General features: G+C 39.6%; 1 protein-coding gene across 1 annotated transcript; it reads left to right on the top strand.

Moving 5' to 3' along the window:
• Window positions 1-7,995: 7,995 nt before the first annotated feature.
• Window positions 7,996-13,012, top strand: LOC116258781 (protein DETOXIFICATION 27-like). The gene is made up of 8 exons (XM_031636167.2): window positions 7,996-8,447; window positions 8,554-9,095; window positions 9,194-9,280; window positions 9,394-9,450; window positions 11,232-11,470; window positions 11,626-11,744; window positions 12,011-12,097; window positions 12,403-13,012. Exons 1-8 carry the CDS (start codon window positions 8,118-8,120, stop codon window positions 12,460-12,462), a joined length of 1,521 nt encoding a protein of 506 aa, XP_031492027.1. The 5' UTR covers window positions 7,996-8,117; the 3' UTR covers window positions 12,463-13,012.
• Window positions 13,013-15,000: the final 1,988 nt, after the last annotated feature.

Raw genomic sequence — 15,000 nt, 5'->3', positions numbered from 1 at the left:
AAAGCCACCATCCGTAGACATATCAAAGTGCGAACATGGTAGATAACGGTCCTATTTCACCTTCTCATTTGCGCCTATGTACTGAATCGACAAAACAGAAGAGATAAATCTTGCGTTGCCTGCTCCAAGTTCATTGCCCACTCTTAACTCTGCACCAGTCCTTAAACCCACATCGTGAGTAAGCAGAAAGTTTCCAAATCAATCGAAATAGGCAGTCGGATGTGCTATTGAATAAATAACTCAGACCATCGATCCTCTTGAGAATGCACTTGCTCAAGTGTTTTTTCTTTCTTAACTCATATCTGTGGATCTTTCCTCTCATTAAATTTCTGTAGGTTCATTTGGGGGCATTCTTCGTCTTGGACCAATTTTGGCTTCTTGATGCCACTGAAAAATTAATCTTATTTTTTTTGTAAAATTCTATATTTATACTTAAAGGAACAGAAGTTTGATGGACGTGACGAGATGACGTGGTGACAACTTTAGTTTTGTCTTTTTCGTTCGTTCTAAAGAAAGAAAAACTCTACCTCTGCTACTGAAATTTCAGTCGCTCAACGTCAAATCATATATTCTATTTTATATTTAGGTTATGTGACATTATTTTTACCATACATGTTTGTGAAATAGTTGCTGACGTATTCGCGTTTACAAATTAATGTCTACCTTGTGCATTATTAGTACGTGAGTCATTCTGTTAACAAGTATACATTAAAGTAACTATGTTTGTTAATTTAGTCATTATCTATCCTGGTTAAGTAACTAAAAATGCCACCGTAAATTTACTTCCTACAAATAATTTCCGCCTTTTTTCTTAGTTTGGAATTTTCTAGCTGGTTAAACTCATATATGTGTTTCGCGAAGCCAAAATATGTCAATGGTTGTCACTCGGAAACACTATCAAGGATTTCTTTTATGGTTATTGGATTATTACTGCGTGACGCCATATACCTGGAATGTTTAATTTGCAACCAGTTCAATTCAAAAGTTGTTTAATCTTACAACTTGAAATCAAAACTTCAACTCTCCAGCAAAGCGTGTGATTTGAAGAAATTTCTTGCAAAGGTACTTCTGCTGGCACCTCTTTCATTAATTAACAACAGGCTTTGTAAGTGGCGCACGAATTAATTGAACTTAGGAGCACGCCATGCATAGAAACAGACATGCACTTAAGCAGTATTGTTTTCATTGTGCGGAGAATGTATGAAGGATTGAATCGAGGGCGAACACATACAAGTCTAGTTATGCTGCACCATGTGAATTAGCATTTTGATAATCCTTGTTGACCATTAATGAACCCGTAAATAGAGAAATATAGGCGAAAAATAAGAGAACATTTCCGGTCACTCTGCAAATGCATGAATGCAGTGCCAACATATCATATACGCTTCACATGCAGCACTGTAGTCTTTATGTATATAAGTGTGGACAGAAGAGAAAGGATCTATTCCAACCACTCCCGAGTGGTCGTTTTGATTGAAATGATTGGATGTGTCTATCATTTATTTACTCAAATTAACAGCACTGAGTTGGACTTGCTCCGAAAAGAAGAAAATACTAAAGCTTTCAATTGCCCAATGTTTTTTCTTTTGTAACCTATTTAATTAACCTCGTAAACAATAGTATACATATTTAACGATTTAAGGTGATCGATCGTCAAAGAGTACCTTTAACTAACTATAAATAGGAATCAACCCTCACGGAAAGGGACCCTCCATGAGACGGAGGGGGAGGGGTGGAGAGAGAGAGGTTTGGCGAATGAGGAGGACCCTGGAGCTCAAGCGAATTAAGATTCAGCATATTTGGCAAGAGATCGGAGGCATAATCCTTTGAAGAACGGTACTTTCTCTATCTCCTCTCAGTATTTTCATTTCATTTAAGGCTGTATATGTATAAAAGCATGACTGGTTTTGTTGAAACTACGATACCAACGCTATTTGGGGGCGATGGTTTGGGGAAACAACAAATCTGAAAGAGCGTCGAGCCCTTCAAATTCAAAATGTTTTCTGTGCTTCCCATTGTCTACTGAATCAAGAGACCGGACGCTGACCATCATGATGAGTAGGGTAGCAGTGCTTACATTCTTGCACGACATTTTGTTTGCTATGTGCTACTGTAATCAGGATCTTTCCATACAACAAACATCTTCCATGCATCGGAAGGACCGGACGTTGCTGTTGCCGTTCGACAGAAGAGATCAACAGCCTATGTTTACCCGACACCAAGTGCTTAAGATTTAATTAAATTAAATGGCTAGACTTTCATGACTGAAGTAGAGCTTCTTAATAAATTTACTCACCAAATTTAATTTCATGTCATTTAGATCCGACGTGTCTTCTTCGAAACCCCCTTTTCATTATAACTAGTCTAGTCAAATGGGCAACTTTAAATTGGTCGAGACAATTTCACATTGTCGTCTGATAGCCTGACAACAGAAGCCGTCTTGTTATATAAATGGTCTTTTGTTTTTTGCGTGATATTATATTGTTCAGCTTTGTGATCAGTGTATTATATCCCCTTCAAAATTATCAATCGGTTGCGAATGGTAGAGAGAGGCTGTGGATTTTAGGCTGCTTACAAGATTACATCTATGGCTGTATATAACGTTTAAGTATCGAGCTCTTGATCTCTTTCAGTTTGGAAGTCTTAAGCTAATTAACTTTATAGGCATAATTAGCTTGTGAACACAAGGTGAAGGTAGGGCTTGTAGCCAAAAGAGAGAAATTAATAGAACTAGGGTTCATCGATCGTGCAGAAATTAATCCTGACTGCGACGTTTTAAAATTGCTGGTCTTACTTTTCTCTGTAAATTTTGTGAGGAAGTGGTGTCTGGTGGTTGAATGGCCAGAGGACCTAGCTCTTTGCACGATGCTTTGTATTGTTCCCTTCCTGATTTTTTATCATTGATTGACTTGAAATAAGAGTTGGGAGCTAACTCCCAGCAGTCTTTGCATCGAAAGAGCAACGATCAACAGAGAACGGCGGTAGACCCATATAAGAAAAATGAAAATGCAAGGCACATGTATGAGATTATTACCCAAAAGTTTGTTCCTCCATATTTGATAAGAGCCGCATTGTCAACGACAAAATAAGGACCCAATCTTCGGAAAAGAAGATACGCCTCAGTGCCTGAGGTTAAATCAGCAGTAGGAAAAGCCCTCTGCTACTGCTGAGATCAAACTTCAAAGCAACCAATTAAGTAAGTTAAATCAGAGAAAGACGAGGGCATCAGGTGGAGGCACCAACACCATTCCTCCATTGACGCAGCACAAGTAAATAATGCATGGGGAACACAATTGGGAAACTACCTTAGCTGATTCTGGTACCCCTCTTTTGAGTACCCTTTCTCTTTTCTCAAACAATTTGACTGTTTGTTGAATAGGGCTGTGAAACTCAACCAGACATGTTCAATGCTCACTTCGCTAATTCACCAAACCATACCTCAACTATTAATTTAAAGGCTGGGTCAGGCCAGCGTGTACCTTCTTCACACCTGCTTTATAAACAGCTTAATTTAAAAGATATATAACAGCCTGGATGATGACTCGTGCATCAACTCGGTTCAAACCCAAACATAAGGTTATGGCGTGTGATTTAATAATCATGAAAGTATATATATATATATATATATATATATATATATAATGTTGGCTTTTGCTCATGAATCGATATAATTGACATGAAACTTTAAAATGCAGATAAATGAAAACAAGTTAGTTACTATGATACAACAGCCTAGATGACTCGTGCGAGTATACGATTAATGGTTCATTTGACTAATGGAGATGGGTCTGACAGCGGGTCGGCTTATAGTTGTCTCGTTAACTTAGTTGGATTGAGTTTTAAACTAGAATAGCCTGAGATAGCTGAACCAATTCAAGACCTCCTTTAGGATTGCAATTAAAGCCTTCCCCACGAAATGAAAATTTCTGCCGTCCATTTTCACTTTTTCAGTTCAGCGAACACGGAGGTGGTTATTTGTTCTGGGCATGCAATGGAGGGATGGGTGTAAATTACTCGTCCACTTTTTTTGTTCCTTGCAGTTCTTCAAAAAAAAAAAGAAAATAAAAAATTGAGCACCCTATTTGTTGAACCCTAATAATTAAGCAATAATTAGTTATTTGTCAAAAATTTAAGTGGTTTTTTTGTATTTTTTGCTGAAAAAATAAGCTACAATAAAGTTGTCTACGAAAATGAAAGTACCTTTACAATTAAAGGTACCACACTAGAAAGACATACATTTTAAAAGATTTCAAATGTAATGGCTTCATTATGAACTTCTTTTGGCAGTCGAACTGAAAAGTATGACCTGAATCAAGAAAGCCTCAAATTCAATTGGAAAAACCTTAAAATAAAAATTAGTTATTTGTTCGCTGGGGGCTTTTAAGAAGTCGAGGAAAACATTTATGAAAAGGCGCCTATATATTATTTCGGCAAATAATAAATCGTTGGACTTATGCAATTTAAAATGTAGATACTAAACTTTGTGCGTAATTTGGGTCCTACGACAAAACCTGAACTTGGGTGTGGCCCAGTCTAACCTAGTTACAATAAAAAATATTTTTAAAATATAAAATAAAAAGTTTTTGATGATAAAATAGATATCATTATTAAAATAAAAATAATATATAAAAACATATCGAATCGAATCGGACTGACTTTGGCCGGCCTGGTACGTTATGGCCTTCAGACTGGTTTTTAGTGTTCGAACTCGGGCCCTATCAGCCCGGGTACCGAGTGCCGATTCCCAAAACCTTATCATGTTGTTTGACTTTAAACAACTGTTTATTCATTAAAACCATTATTTTTGGTATAAATGATTATGAAATGACCTCCTAACATAACAACTGCTGTTTCTCTTGCCAACAATAAAGATAGTTATTGTCTTTAAAGTTTTGTCATTTATTTGAAAAATTAATGTTTTTTTTAGAAATTTCTTGAAGGGTTTCTTTTGTCAACAACAAAGTTTGGTGCATCTGAGTTTCTATAATTTTTCCCAAGGGTAATTACCAGTCCTTGCCTTCAGTAGTGAGAATCGAATGCATCAACGTGGAAGGGAATTCATTCTCTCTTTTCTAATTTACATCAACAACTTAATCATGAGGGTTAAAACAACGTAGGTTGTGCGTGCAGGACAGAGTGGGTGATAGGATTTCTTGCGGTTCACTTTAAATTACAAATTAAAGCTTTATATTTATCAAGCTAGTATTTTTCTAGACTTTAAACATTGGCTTTACTTGATGAATATACCAATCTCCATCTAAATCCCAAATTAGCTCACGGGAGAAAAGAAAGGGGCTTCGGCCTGTTGAGGTGATTTCTTTGAAAAAATCACATTGAATTATAAATTACCATAAAAATTTGTTTTTTTTTCTTCTACATAGGTAAAAGAATCCATTTTTTTATTGAAATATGAAAATGACAAAATAATTAGAGGAAAAAGAAGGGAGCTCCAGTGTTTTTTTTTGTTTTTTAGGGGGCTACTATATCGAGAGCGCTCTTATCAGGAAGTAAGTAAAAGTAAAAAGTACCTTCTCTTTAAAACTTCACCGAACCAATGATTATTGAGTCAGACAATGAACAGGGTCGACCACTAAAGTCTGTAGCCTTATAAGGGCCCCACGTAGCATTTTTCATCTTTCCGGCAGCGACATCGGAACCAGACATCATTGACCGCCTAATTGCGTCGGAACTGATTAATTTTGGCCCACACATTCCTTATAATCCATCCAATCAAGGGATAATACGATCCAGGATACAATAAATATTGACAACATTCATTATTTTTGGGACTTGAAAAGAATGCGTGTACACCATACACATCTCTTTCTTTCTTTCTTTCATGGTGACATCAAGAAAAGCAACGTCAGCTAAAGTAGGATGTATTTATGGTTTACACAAACTGCACATGAATTTACTTAACAAGTCTATCAATGCTTTTAGTTTGCCCTAGAAATCTAATTAGGTGAAGTTTAAAAAGGAAAATGTAAACAAGAAAATATGTCAGCTTTCTTTTAATGCTCAGCACGCTATCGCTTTTAATGTACCGTTGAATGTCCTTTTTGGTGCTGTCAAGTTGTCTTCTATCGAATTCAACCCTATTGATCGACTAAGACTAAGAACGTCCAAAAATTGGAAGCCTCAAACAAAAATCCCATGAGTAGATGAGATCTTATATAATTGTTTGACATTTGTGGTTTTTTTGGCTTGTAAGTTGCCAGCTAACTTTTTTTATAGGGATAAGGATTTCAATATATTTGATTTGGATTGGATATTTCATCAAGTTATTTTAAAAGAATCTGAATATTCAATTAAGAAATTTTATCAGACTTTGATTGAAGAAATGACATCTGAACAAATCAGATTTAGTTGTAAATGAATATTCTATATTCAATGCCCTTACATTGCAAAAGTTAAATGAATTCGGCTTAAAAGTCAAATTTGGATATAAATTAAAGTATCAGATTTGTATTGGATTCGGATTATAAATTCTGGTTTCATATTTACATTTAGTTATGACTTTTCTTCATTTGTTTTGCCATCTCAATTACAATCCTAACATTTGAACATTTGAAAAAAGTGGATATCATTAAGAGTACATCTAATTCGAATTTGATGAATTGGCATCCCTACTTTCACATATTTTTTGGACACTAAAGCTTTTGAACAATTTAAGTTCATTATATAGTAACAGCAATCAAAAATAGGGGATTCATATACATCTAACCACGAGACCTATACATAAAGTGGACAGTGTTGCCGACCCAAACCTGTGATTTACACCCGCTCGATCTGTTCTTAAGAAGTTATGCAGCGAATGGCATATATATACACATATATATCATGGAGACAAAATTAAAGATGACCTACGCTTGATTTGTCGTTTTTTTTTTATCCCTAGGGAACACAAAACTGCCGCAATTTTCCTAATAAAGACACGGAAGGTCAATTATACAACATCAGATGTTTATATGAGAGTTAATTTATTCCTTTTATAATGCCTTGAGAGCAAATGCATGTCTTGCTAGAAAAACTGGAGAGCAACTAATGGTTTGAAGCGTACAGTTTACTATGTTTATTAATTCCAAGGAAGAGAGAGATGATTTTACAACAAATTATCACATTGTTGTTTGTATCACTTTTCTCTCGACAATTCTTCAAAATGATAGTTTTCATTTTTTTTTTTTATCAAACAGTTATTTGGAAACTCCAGTTGCTTCAGGTGAGTGGGAGAGGACACCATCGCCTTAGCGAGAGACCGAATTCCGAATCTTTCTTCTTCTTCTTTCCCTTTTACTCGTAAAGGTTCAGATGGTTTAGGGCCAAAGGCCGCCCCTTTTTCCATGTATGAAACTGTGTCGGTGTTTGTGCACCTTCGGTTGGGTTGGGAAGCTGTGCACGTGCTTGGGCGGGCGAGAGTAGGTGAAAGGCACCCTGTAAAAGGCCGGCTCTGAGGGAACCGATGTTCTTAGAAAAAACAGGATGCCAGAAAGAAAGGGAGACGTGCATCCAAGCTTTTCATTACTGACTACTCGCTCTTCCCTGGCCTACTCTAGTCTGCCTTCACTTTTGCAATTGCTCTTAGTTTCGTCGATCTCAGTCCATTTCCTCATAGCATTACTTCATGCTCCCAGAAATACTAGAGATCAGATCAAGGCATCAAATCTAATCTAGCTTAGCTATGAAAGATGAGCACCGATCAAGAAAATGTCAAAAAAAAAAAGTTTGAAATATTGTAATTAAATGCATATTGTTAGGAACTATTTACGTGGTTCGAAGCAATAATCTCCTACGTCCACGGTCGCACAAATCTCTTGTATTCTCTTTCTTAGATGAACACACAGTACACACACTCACCAGCGGCGGCCATCCACAAAACATAAGAATTAGGGCAAACTCAAATTTATATAAAATGACATATATGTCCTTACATATAGATCCATGGTATTGTAAATTATTGTCGAATATGGATCATGTTCTTATTTATTCTCCAATGTCCTCCGGCCATATGTTTATGGTGAGGGGTATCGGGAAACGCCCATTCCTCCCTCTCTCTCTTGTGTCTCTCTAACCGACTTTTCCTCCTCACGGCCGATAGGCAACTACTGGTCCTGGTCGCGATGGCACAGTCGCATATGGCGGAAGAAGGGCTGAGGACTCCTCTCCTGGAGCAAGGTCCTCCCGTCAATGGCAGCCTCCGCCCACCAGAACAGCAGCAAAATCACCTCGACCATCCAGCAGAGGAACCAGAAGAAGCGCCGCTGCTCCAACGGACGTGGATCGAATCGAAGAAGCTATGGAGGATAGTCGGCCCCTCCATCTTCACCCGGATCTCCATGTACGGGATGAACGTCATCACTCAGGCTTTCGTCGGCCATCTCGGCGACCTCGAGCTCGCCGCCATCTCCATAGCCACCACCGTCGTCGTCGGATTCAATTTCGGCTTCTTGGTGCAGTTCTTCTCCCCTCCCTCTCTATCTCCACTCCAATTACTTCCCTGCATGTAGAATGACACAATTCTTACAGTATTGTTCTGCATCTCATGGGCATGTGCAGTTCGGCATGGCTAGTGCTCTGGAGACGCTGTGCGGCCAAGCATACGGCGCGAGGAAGTACCCCATGCTGGGGATTTATATGCAGCGATCCTTCGTCGTCTTGTTCTTGTGCGCTCTCCTTCTGCTGCCCACCTACTTTCTGGCCACTCCCATCCTCAAACTGGTCGGCGAGACGGACGAGATCGCCGAACTCGCCGGATGGATCTCTCTGTTGCTCATACCTCAGCAGTTCAGCTTCGTCTTATTGTTCCCGATGCAGCGGTTCCTTCAATGCCAGCTGAAGAACATGATCATCGCCTGGATCGCAGGAACCGCGCTGCTGATACACATCTTCTTGAGCTGGCTTCTCATTTCCTACTTCGGCTTCGGCCTCGTCGGTGCGGCCGTGGCGCTCAACATCGGCTGGTGGGTGCCACCTATCTGCCAGCTTCTCTACACCGTCTGCGGCGGCTGTCCTGAGACGTGGACCGGCCTGTCATGGCAGGGGTTAATGGGTCTTTGGGAATTCACAAAGCTTTCCATAGCTTCGGGAGTTATGCTATGGTCTGCTTTCTTCTCTTCTTTCTTCATCTTCTTCCTTTTTCTTCCTTCTAGTGTCGGTTCTTATTTTACTTTCTAATTGTGTTTCACGAATGTCGCAGTTTGGAGAATTGGTATTACAGGATTTTGGTAATCCTGACGGGAAACATGAGCGACGCAGAGATTGCCCTGGATGCACTTTCTATATGGTAATAAAAACCACCACCTCATCTAATTACGTGCATCAATTTTCTACATTCATTGGGAGGTGCTGATTTCGCTGTAGCCTAATTTAGTGACGGTTTTGTCGTTAAATGATCAGCATGAACATAAACGGGTGGGAAATGATGATTCCACTTGCCTTCTTTGCTGGAACCGGGTACGTTTTCCCTTACTGGCCCTCATTCATTTATTTTGTTTTCTGGCAAGTGTGTTCGGACTTGCAGGAAAGCATAATAGCTAGAAACCTTGAAAAGGAAGCCCTTCTTGAACACTTGATGTGCCCGTTCTCGACTCGAGTGAAGTAAGCGTTAATTGAATGTGGGCGGCCCCTCTCTTATCAATGAGATCAGGCGGTCTGTTGTTCTCCAAATCGCTCTGTAGATACATATCACATGGGCTCTAGCCAATAGGATGAACCGGATTTCAAGTGGGGATCTTATTTCTGACCTAAGTTTGACGAGCCATAGATTTTACTATTAATCTTTTGCCACATTAAATCCATATCAGACGCATGAATTTTGAATTTGAATTATTCAAACGTCCCTGACTCATGTATACTCTAGCTATCTGCGGTACTCAAGGTTTAGGGATACAAATGGGACGGTCAAAACATATTATAAAGAGAGATTAATTATAGGACAAAGATTATCAAAATCCAGAACCGTAAATCTTAGAAGTTAGAACGCAATGTTGATCAGTACGTAATGCCCACTATAAATTGTTCACATGTGTGGCATTAAAATTCTAGAGCAGTCTCTGGTGCCGGACGTGCCATAAATCCCACTGAGAAAAGAAGGGGCGACGTCCAACCATAGGAATACCTCACAGTCCACCAACCAGTCAAAATATTGTGGTGGAGCAAATGGTAACCCATTTGAGTCGCCGTAAAGGCCAAAGAAAGCCCACCGGTTCCTTCGGGGTTGGTGCCGTCAGTAGCTTTACCATCCTGGTCAAGGGGTTAAAGGGGAAGGTCCAAATAAAGAGCTTTAATTCGATACAATTGGTCTGAGCCGATTGGCTTTAGTTCCAGTCAATCGCACGTCGATTTTGATTCACTAGTAGATACAAGTGCATCACGTTCATATGGTATTTTCCTTTTATTTTTTAAATATATTAATGTTTTTGTTTTTAAATTTTAGAATTATATAAATATGCTACTCGTTCAAATGAATCCATGTGGTCATCTGCTAAAAAAGGAAGTAGATGTACGTAAACTCATGCAACCTATTTTTTCAATAATAAAAATGAAAAAAAAAAAATCTACATAAATGTGTGTGCGTGTGTGTGATTGCACGAGTAATTAGTGTACTTACTACTTAAAAAACACTCACCAACTATGCGACCACTTGTTTGCCAACTTACGATTGATGCCGGCGGTTCAACAAATGATATTAATTAATGTATTCTTGGTGCAACTGTGCCAGTGGTACAGTTTCTTGCAAACATAAGTGGATAATCAAGTTTTTTTCTCAACAGTAACCCACATGGGTAGCCATATTTTGAATCCGTCTCGATCTGTGAAGGTTTTCTGCATTCATCGTCTTCTTTTTAGCATTTGGGCGTCCATTATTCTCTTTACCACCCAAGTAATCTTAAGTTACAGGGTAGCTTGAGTTAGTCAGTAGACGAAGGGGAAAAGAGAGAGCACCCTCACTTACATTAGGCTGACTGACCGTTAATAGGCAATCAGCGGCTTGCATTCTGTCGATAAGTTACTCACATGGACGTCATCTTCCGGTCCAAAAACTTGGGTGTAAAAATAAAACACATGGTCTTTTGCCATATAAATATGAATGTTTTACGAGCAAAATTAAATGAAACCAGAGCTCTTTAATGGCTACGGGTGTGGTGGGTGGTAGGATGGGAAAGGGCTTTAATGGGTGGGACCGTGGAAAGAAGCGTGGGATTGACGTGGTGGCTGGTGGGTGATGGTTGCAGGGTGAGGGTGAGCAACGAGTTGGGCGCCGGCAACGGCAAAGGCGCAAGGTTCGCCACCATCGTGTCGGTGCTCACCTCCACAGTCATCGGCCTCTTCTTCTGGGCCCTCATCGTCATTCTTCACAACAAGTTTGCGCTCCTCTTCACCTCCAGCGCCGTTGTCCTCGCCGCCACCTCCAAATTGGCCGTTCTCCTCGCCTTCACCATCCTTCTCAACAGCGTCCAGCCCATTCTCTCTGGTATTTACTTCCCCTAATTTCCCTTCTCTTTTCTTCTTTACAGACACACTCACACACAGACATATATTTGTATATCAAAGAGAGAGAGAGAGAGACAGAGACTCTTTGTGTCTAGGGTAACGTTGGGTGTGTCTGTATTATTATTTTCTGATCAGGTGTAGCGGTGGGTTCGGGATGGCAAGCTTTTGTGGCGTACATAAACGTGGGCTGTTACTACATTATCGGTCTTCCGGTGGGCGCGGTTCTAGGCTGGGTCTTCCACCTGGGCGTTGCCGTGAGTCTTCTTCTTCACTGTTTCTCTTTGGACCTTTCTTATTATGACTCGTTGGATGACAAATCCACAGTTCAACCAGACTTGGTCAGACTCCACAATGGCGTGCCCCTGAGATAACCAGTGCTTCCGCCCTTCCTTATGATCACCCGATGTTTCCTTCCTCTTTCAGTTATTTACTTCTCTTTATAGATTTAGCTTCTCTACTGAACGTCCCCCGTCTGCAAATGTAAGTACTCTAATGCGAAAGGCTGTAATTGGTGGTGCAGGGAATTTGGGGAGGTATGATTGGCGGGACTGCTGTTCAGACCATCATTCTCGGTGTTATCACAATCCGCTGTGATTGGGAGAAGGAGGTGGCTAGCTACCCTCAAAATCCCATCTGCTACACTCCACTTCACATCTTTCTGAAACTAATGTTGATAAAAAAGTCAAACCAGATTAAATTTAGATACAACTCAGCTTTGCGTTGTGAACCACAGAGAATATTCCTTTGGTAAACAAGCATGAAATGGTTGTTCATGGCGGATCTATTCCGAGCTTTTGAAACGGAATTAAGACCCAATTACCAAAGCAACTCGGTCGTGTCAGGCCAGTTTTTTTGTGGTCTTGTATCGGTTGCTTCTCTTTTGACTAAAGTATTTATTTGACTTGTTTTCAGGCACGGAAGGCCTACCATCGAGTGGACAGATGGAAGGTCCCAGACTCGACAGGCAAGTAGGCTCAGCGCTACACCGTGAAAGCTTAGCCTCGGATCTTCTGTGATGCTTCAAAGTGGGAAAGAGACGGATGATCATGATGAGACACTTCAGGATTCAGGCTGTACACTGCAACGTATCGTACATTTGGTGATAGTTCAGTTAGATCATAGAGTTTTTGGGTTGTTCATGAGGCCATTTGGCGGCTGTGAATGAAAGCAAGGTATGGAGAAAGAGAGAAAATGTTACGTGGTCCGGCATCCTCGCCAGCCCACTTCCGTGAGGCAGAGGAATAAAGGGTGTCTTTTAAACTGATCATAATGGCTACTCACGTAGACGACTATATATCAGGATAGACTCTTTTCAGGAACACCTTAACAAGATATACCAAGAACATTATAGAGCGCCGTGGGTGTTGGGTTGCGTGAGGGACATTTTAATTTTTGTAGGGAGGAGTTTCTTTTCCTTCTCACCGTTCCATTTTTGCCGTTATAGCGTCATGGTCACTTCCATGTTGTCTTCGATCTAGAAAATGAATAAAGTTTAGTACGAGGCCTTTCTCTTATAGCAAAAGACATACCAACATAATTAGCAACGACGAGCATGGACGAATTCGACGTTGCCTTGCTAATTTGATATTCTGAATCGACGCAAGATGAAAACAAAATCAAATATGGATTACTTTTCTCTCCTTAGGTTACCAATTAAAGGGCCCATTAGCGGTACTTAACCTATATATCATGGCTTTATTTTTCACAAATTTCAGGAAGAACCCACTTACGTACCAATTATACTTCTGTGCATGAGTTAGTTCGCGATATTGGACATGCAACTTACGTCCCACCTAAGAGCAGATTGGACATTTTGGTAATTTTTCTTTTAAAAAAATTGTAGTCTTTTAGTTTTTTTCAACTTCTAAATTTATTTGTAAATTTTTTTTTTAGTGTGAATAAAGGTAATTTCATCATTAACCATGTTGGCGCACAAAATTTCACGTTAGCATGCACCTTAATATAATATAAGGTGCACCGTATCAACCACGTTCACGCCCTGAGCATGTCACGCGTTCAACCGCGAATAATGCTGAAAGTGTTCATAACTAAAATACCCAAAAAAATGTCGACACTGTGCATGCTCTGTCTCTCTCCTCCCTCTCCAGATTCAACTTTTTCCAAAATGAGTTCGCCGTTTCTTTATAATATGTGAAAAGATGCAGATGTTCCCACGACATTCCTAGTGATCATAGTTGTATTTTGAACAATAAATTTAGCTGATCATACCTTTCTTCTTGGGGAGGTTGCACTACAAATTAATAGACTTGGTTTGTCGTTCTTGTGCGGAAGGCAAAATTTTCTTTACTCACATACCTTCAAGCGATCAGTTAATTTTGTGGAGGCCATTTTCCACTTTGATGTTCGGAACGCTGAAACTTGATGGTTGAGGGCAATAAATATGGTGGTGACCTGACCATGTGGAGGCGATCATGTTAATTCAACATTGATGCAGTTGGTTCAGATGGAATGGAAGGCCATCCCCTCGGTATGGTACGGTGGGTAGCCATGGGTCTGATGGGTTCCTCAGTCAAAGTCACGATGAATGTTGCAGAAGGCTATTGTTGTCGTGCTCGACAGGAACACTGCGAGGTTATTTGCACTATTGTACTGAAACTATCTTAATTTGCTCCTATAATGGGGCGCTTAAGTGATGATGTCAATCTAATCTAAGAGGATGGTCTTCGCTTTATGGCAATTGAATTTTCTATGCATTGTCTCTTTTTTCGATCAACACAGGTGGTTTGTCGTCTGGCTTAGTTTCTTTGCTCCTTTCCGATACTGGACTGGATAATGATGGATCAGATAAGTGATTTTCAAATTTTTTATGTAATTATCATTCTTCCTTCTTTTGTATATAGCTGTAAATATCGTGTTTTTGCTTAGCATATATCTGTACATATTATTCTTAGCAGTAGCTGGAGACTACCACAATGTCAAATAAATTGTAAACATCATCAGCTTTATATGGGAAGTTTCCTTAAAGAAAAGGAAAGCTAGAAGTGAACAAAATCAGCGTGGGATAGTGCCGATATAAATCGATATCTGCAAAAAAAATAAAAAATAAATCACTGGTATAAATATTTTTAGTGGCTATGGCAAATTCACCGCCATATATCACTTGCGAGGGCAGCAACAGCTCTTGGCAGCGGAGTTAAAAGTATTGAAGGAAGAGTTTCCGCTATCTATAATCAGGAGCAAGTTAAGTTGTATTTGAGAAATCAAGGAAAATCAGTTGAAGCCTCCTTGCACAAATTATATGCTATGATATAGCTCAAGAGGCATGGACACCGTTGGCCAAGGCCCATGCATCTCATTCCAATATTGATATTTTACGTGATTTACAAAAAGCAAGAAGGAAGACAAGATTATGCTTCTTTAATCACATTAAATTTTTGGTGGACTCTCTTGAAGCTGTTAAATGAAACTGTTTCGGACTCCGATATTGTGCTGCATGCATACTTTAAATGGGCTACCGTGTGATTATAAAGTTTTATTACAAAGGTCTCT

Source organism: Nymphaea colorata, chromosome 8 (genome assembly GCF_008831285.2).
Source record: "Nymphaea colorata isolate Beijing-Zhang1983 chromosome 8, ASM883128v2, whole genome shotgun sequence".
In the NCBI taxonomy this organism is placed as follows: Eukaryota; Viridiplantae; Streptophyta; class Magnoliopsida; order Nymphaeales; family Nymphaeaceae; genus Nymphaea; species Nymphaea colorata.
Note: the sequence above shows the minus strand (reverse complement) of the source record. Positions and strands in the feature narration are given on the sequence as shown.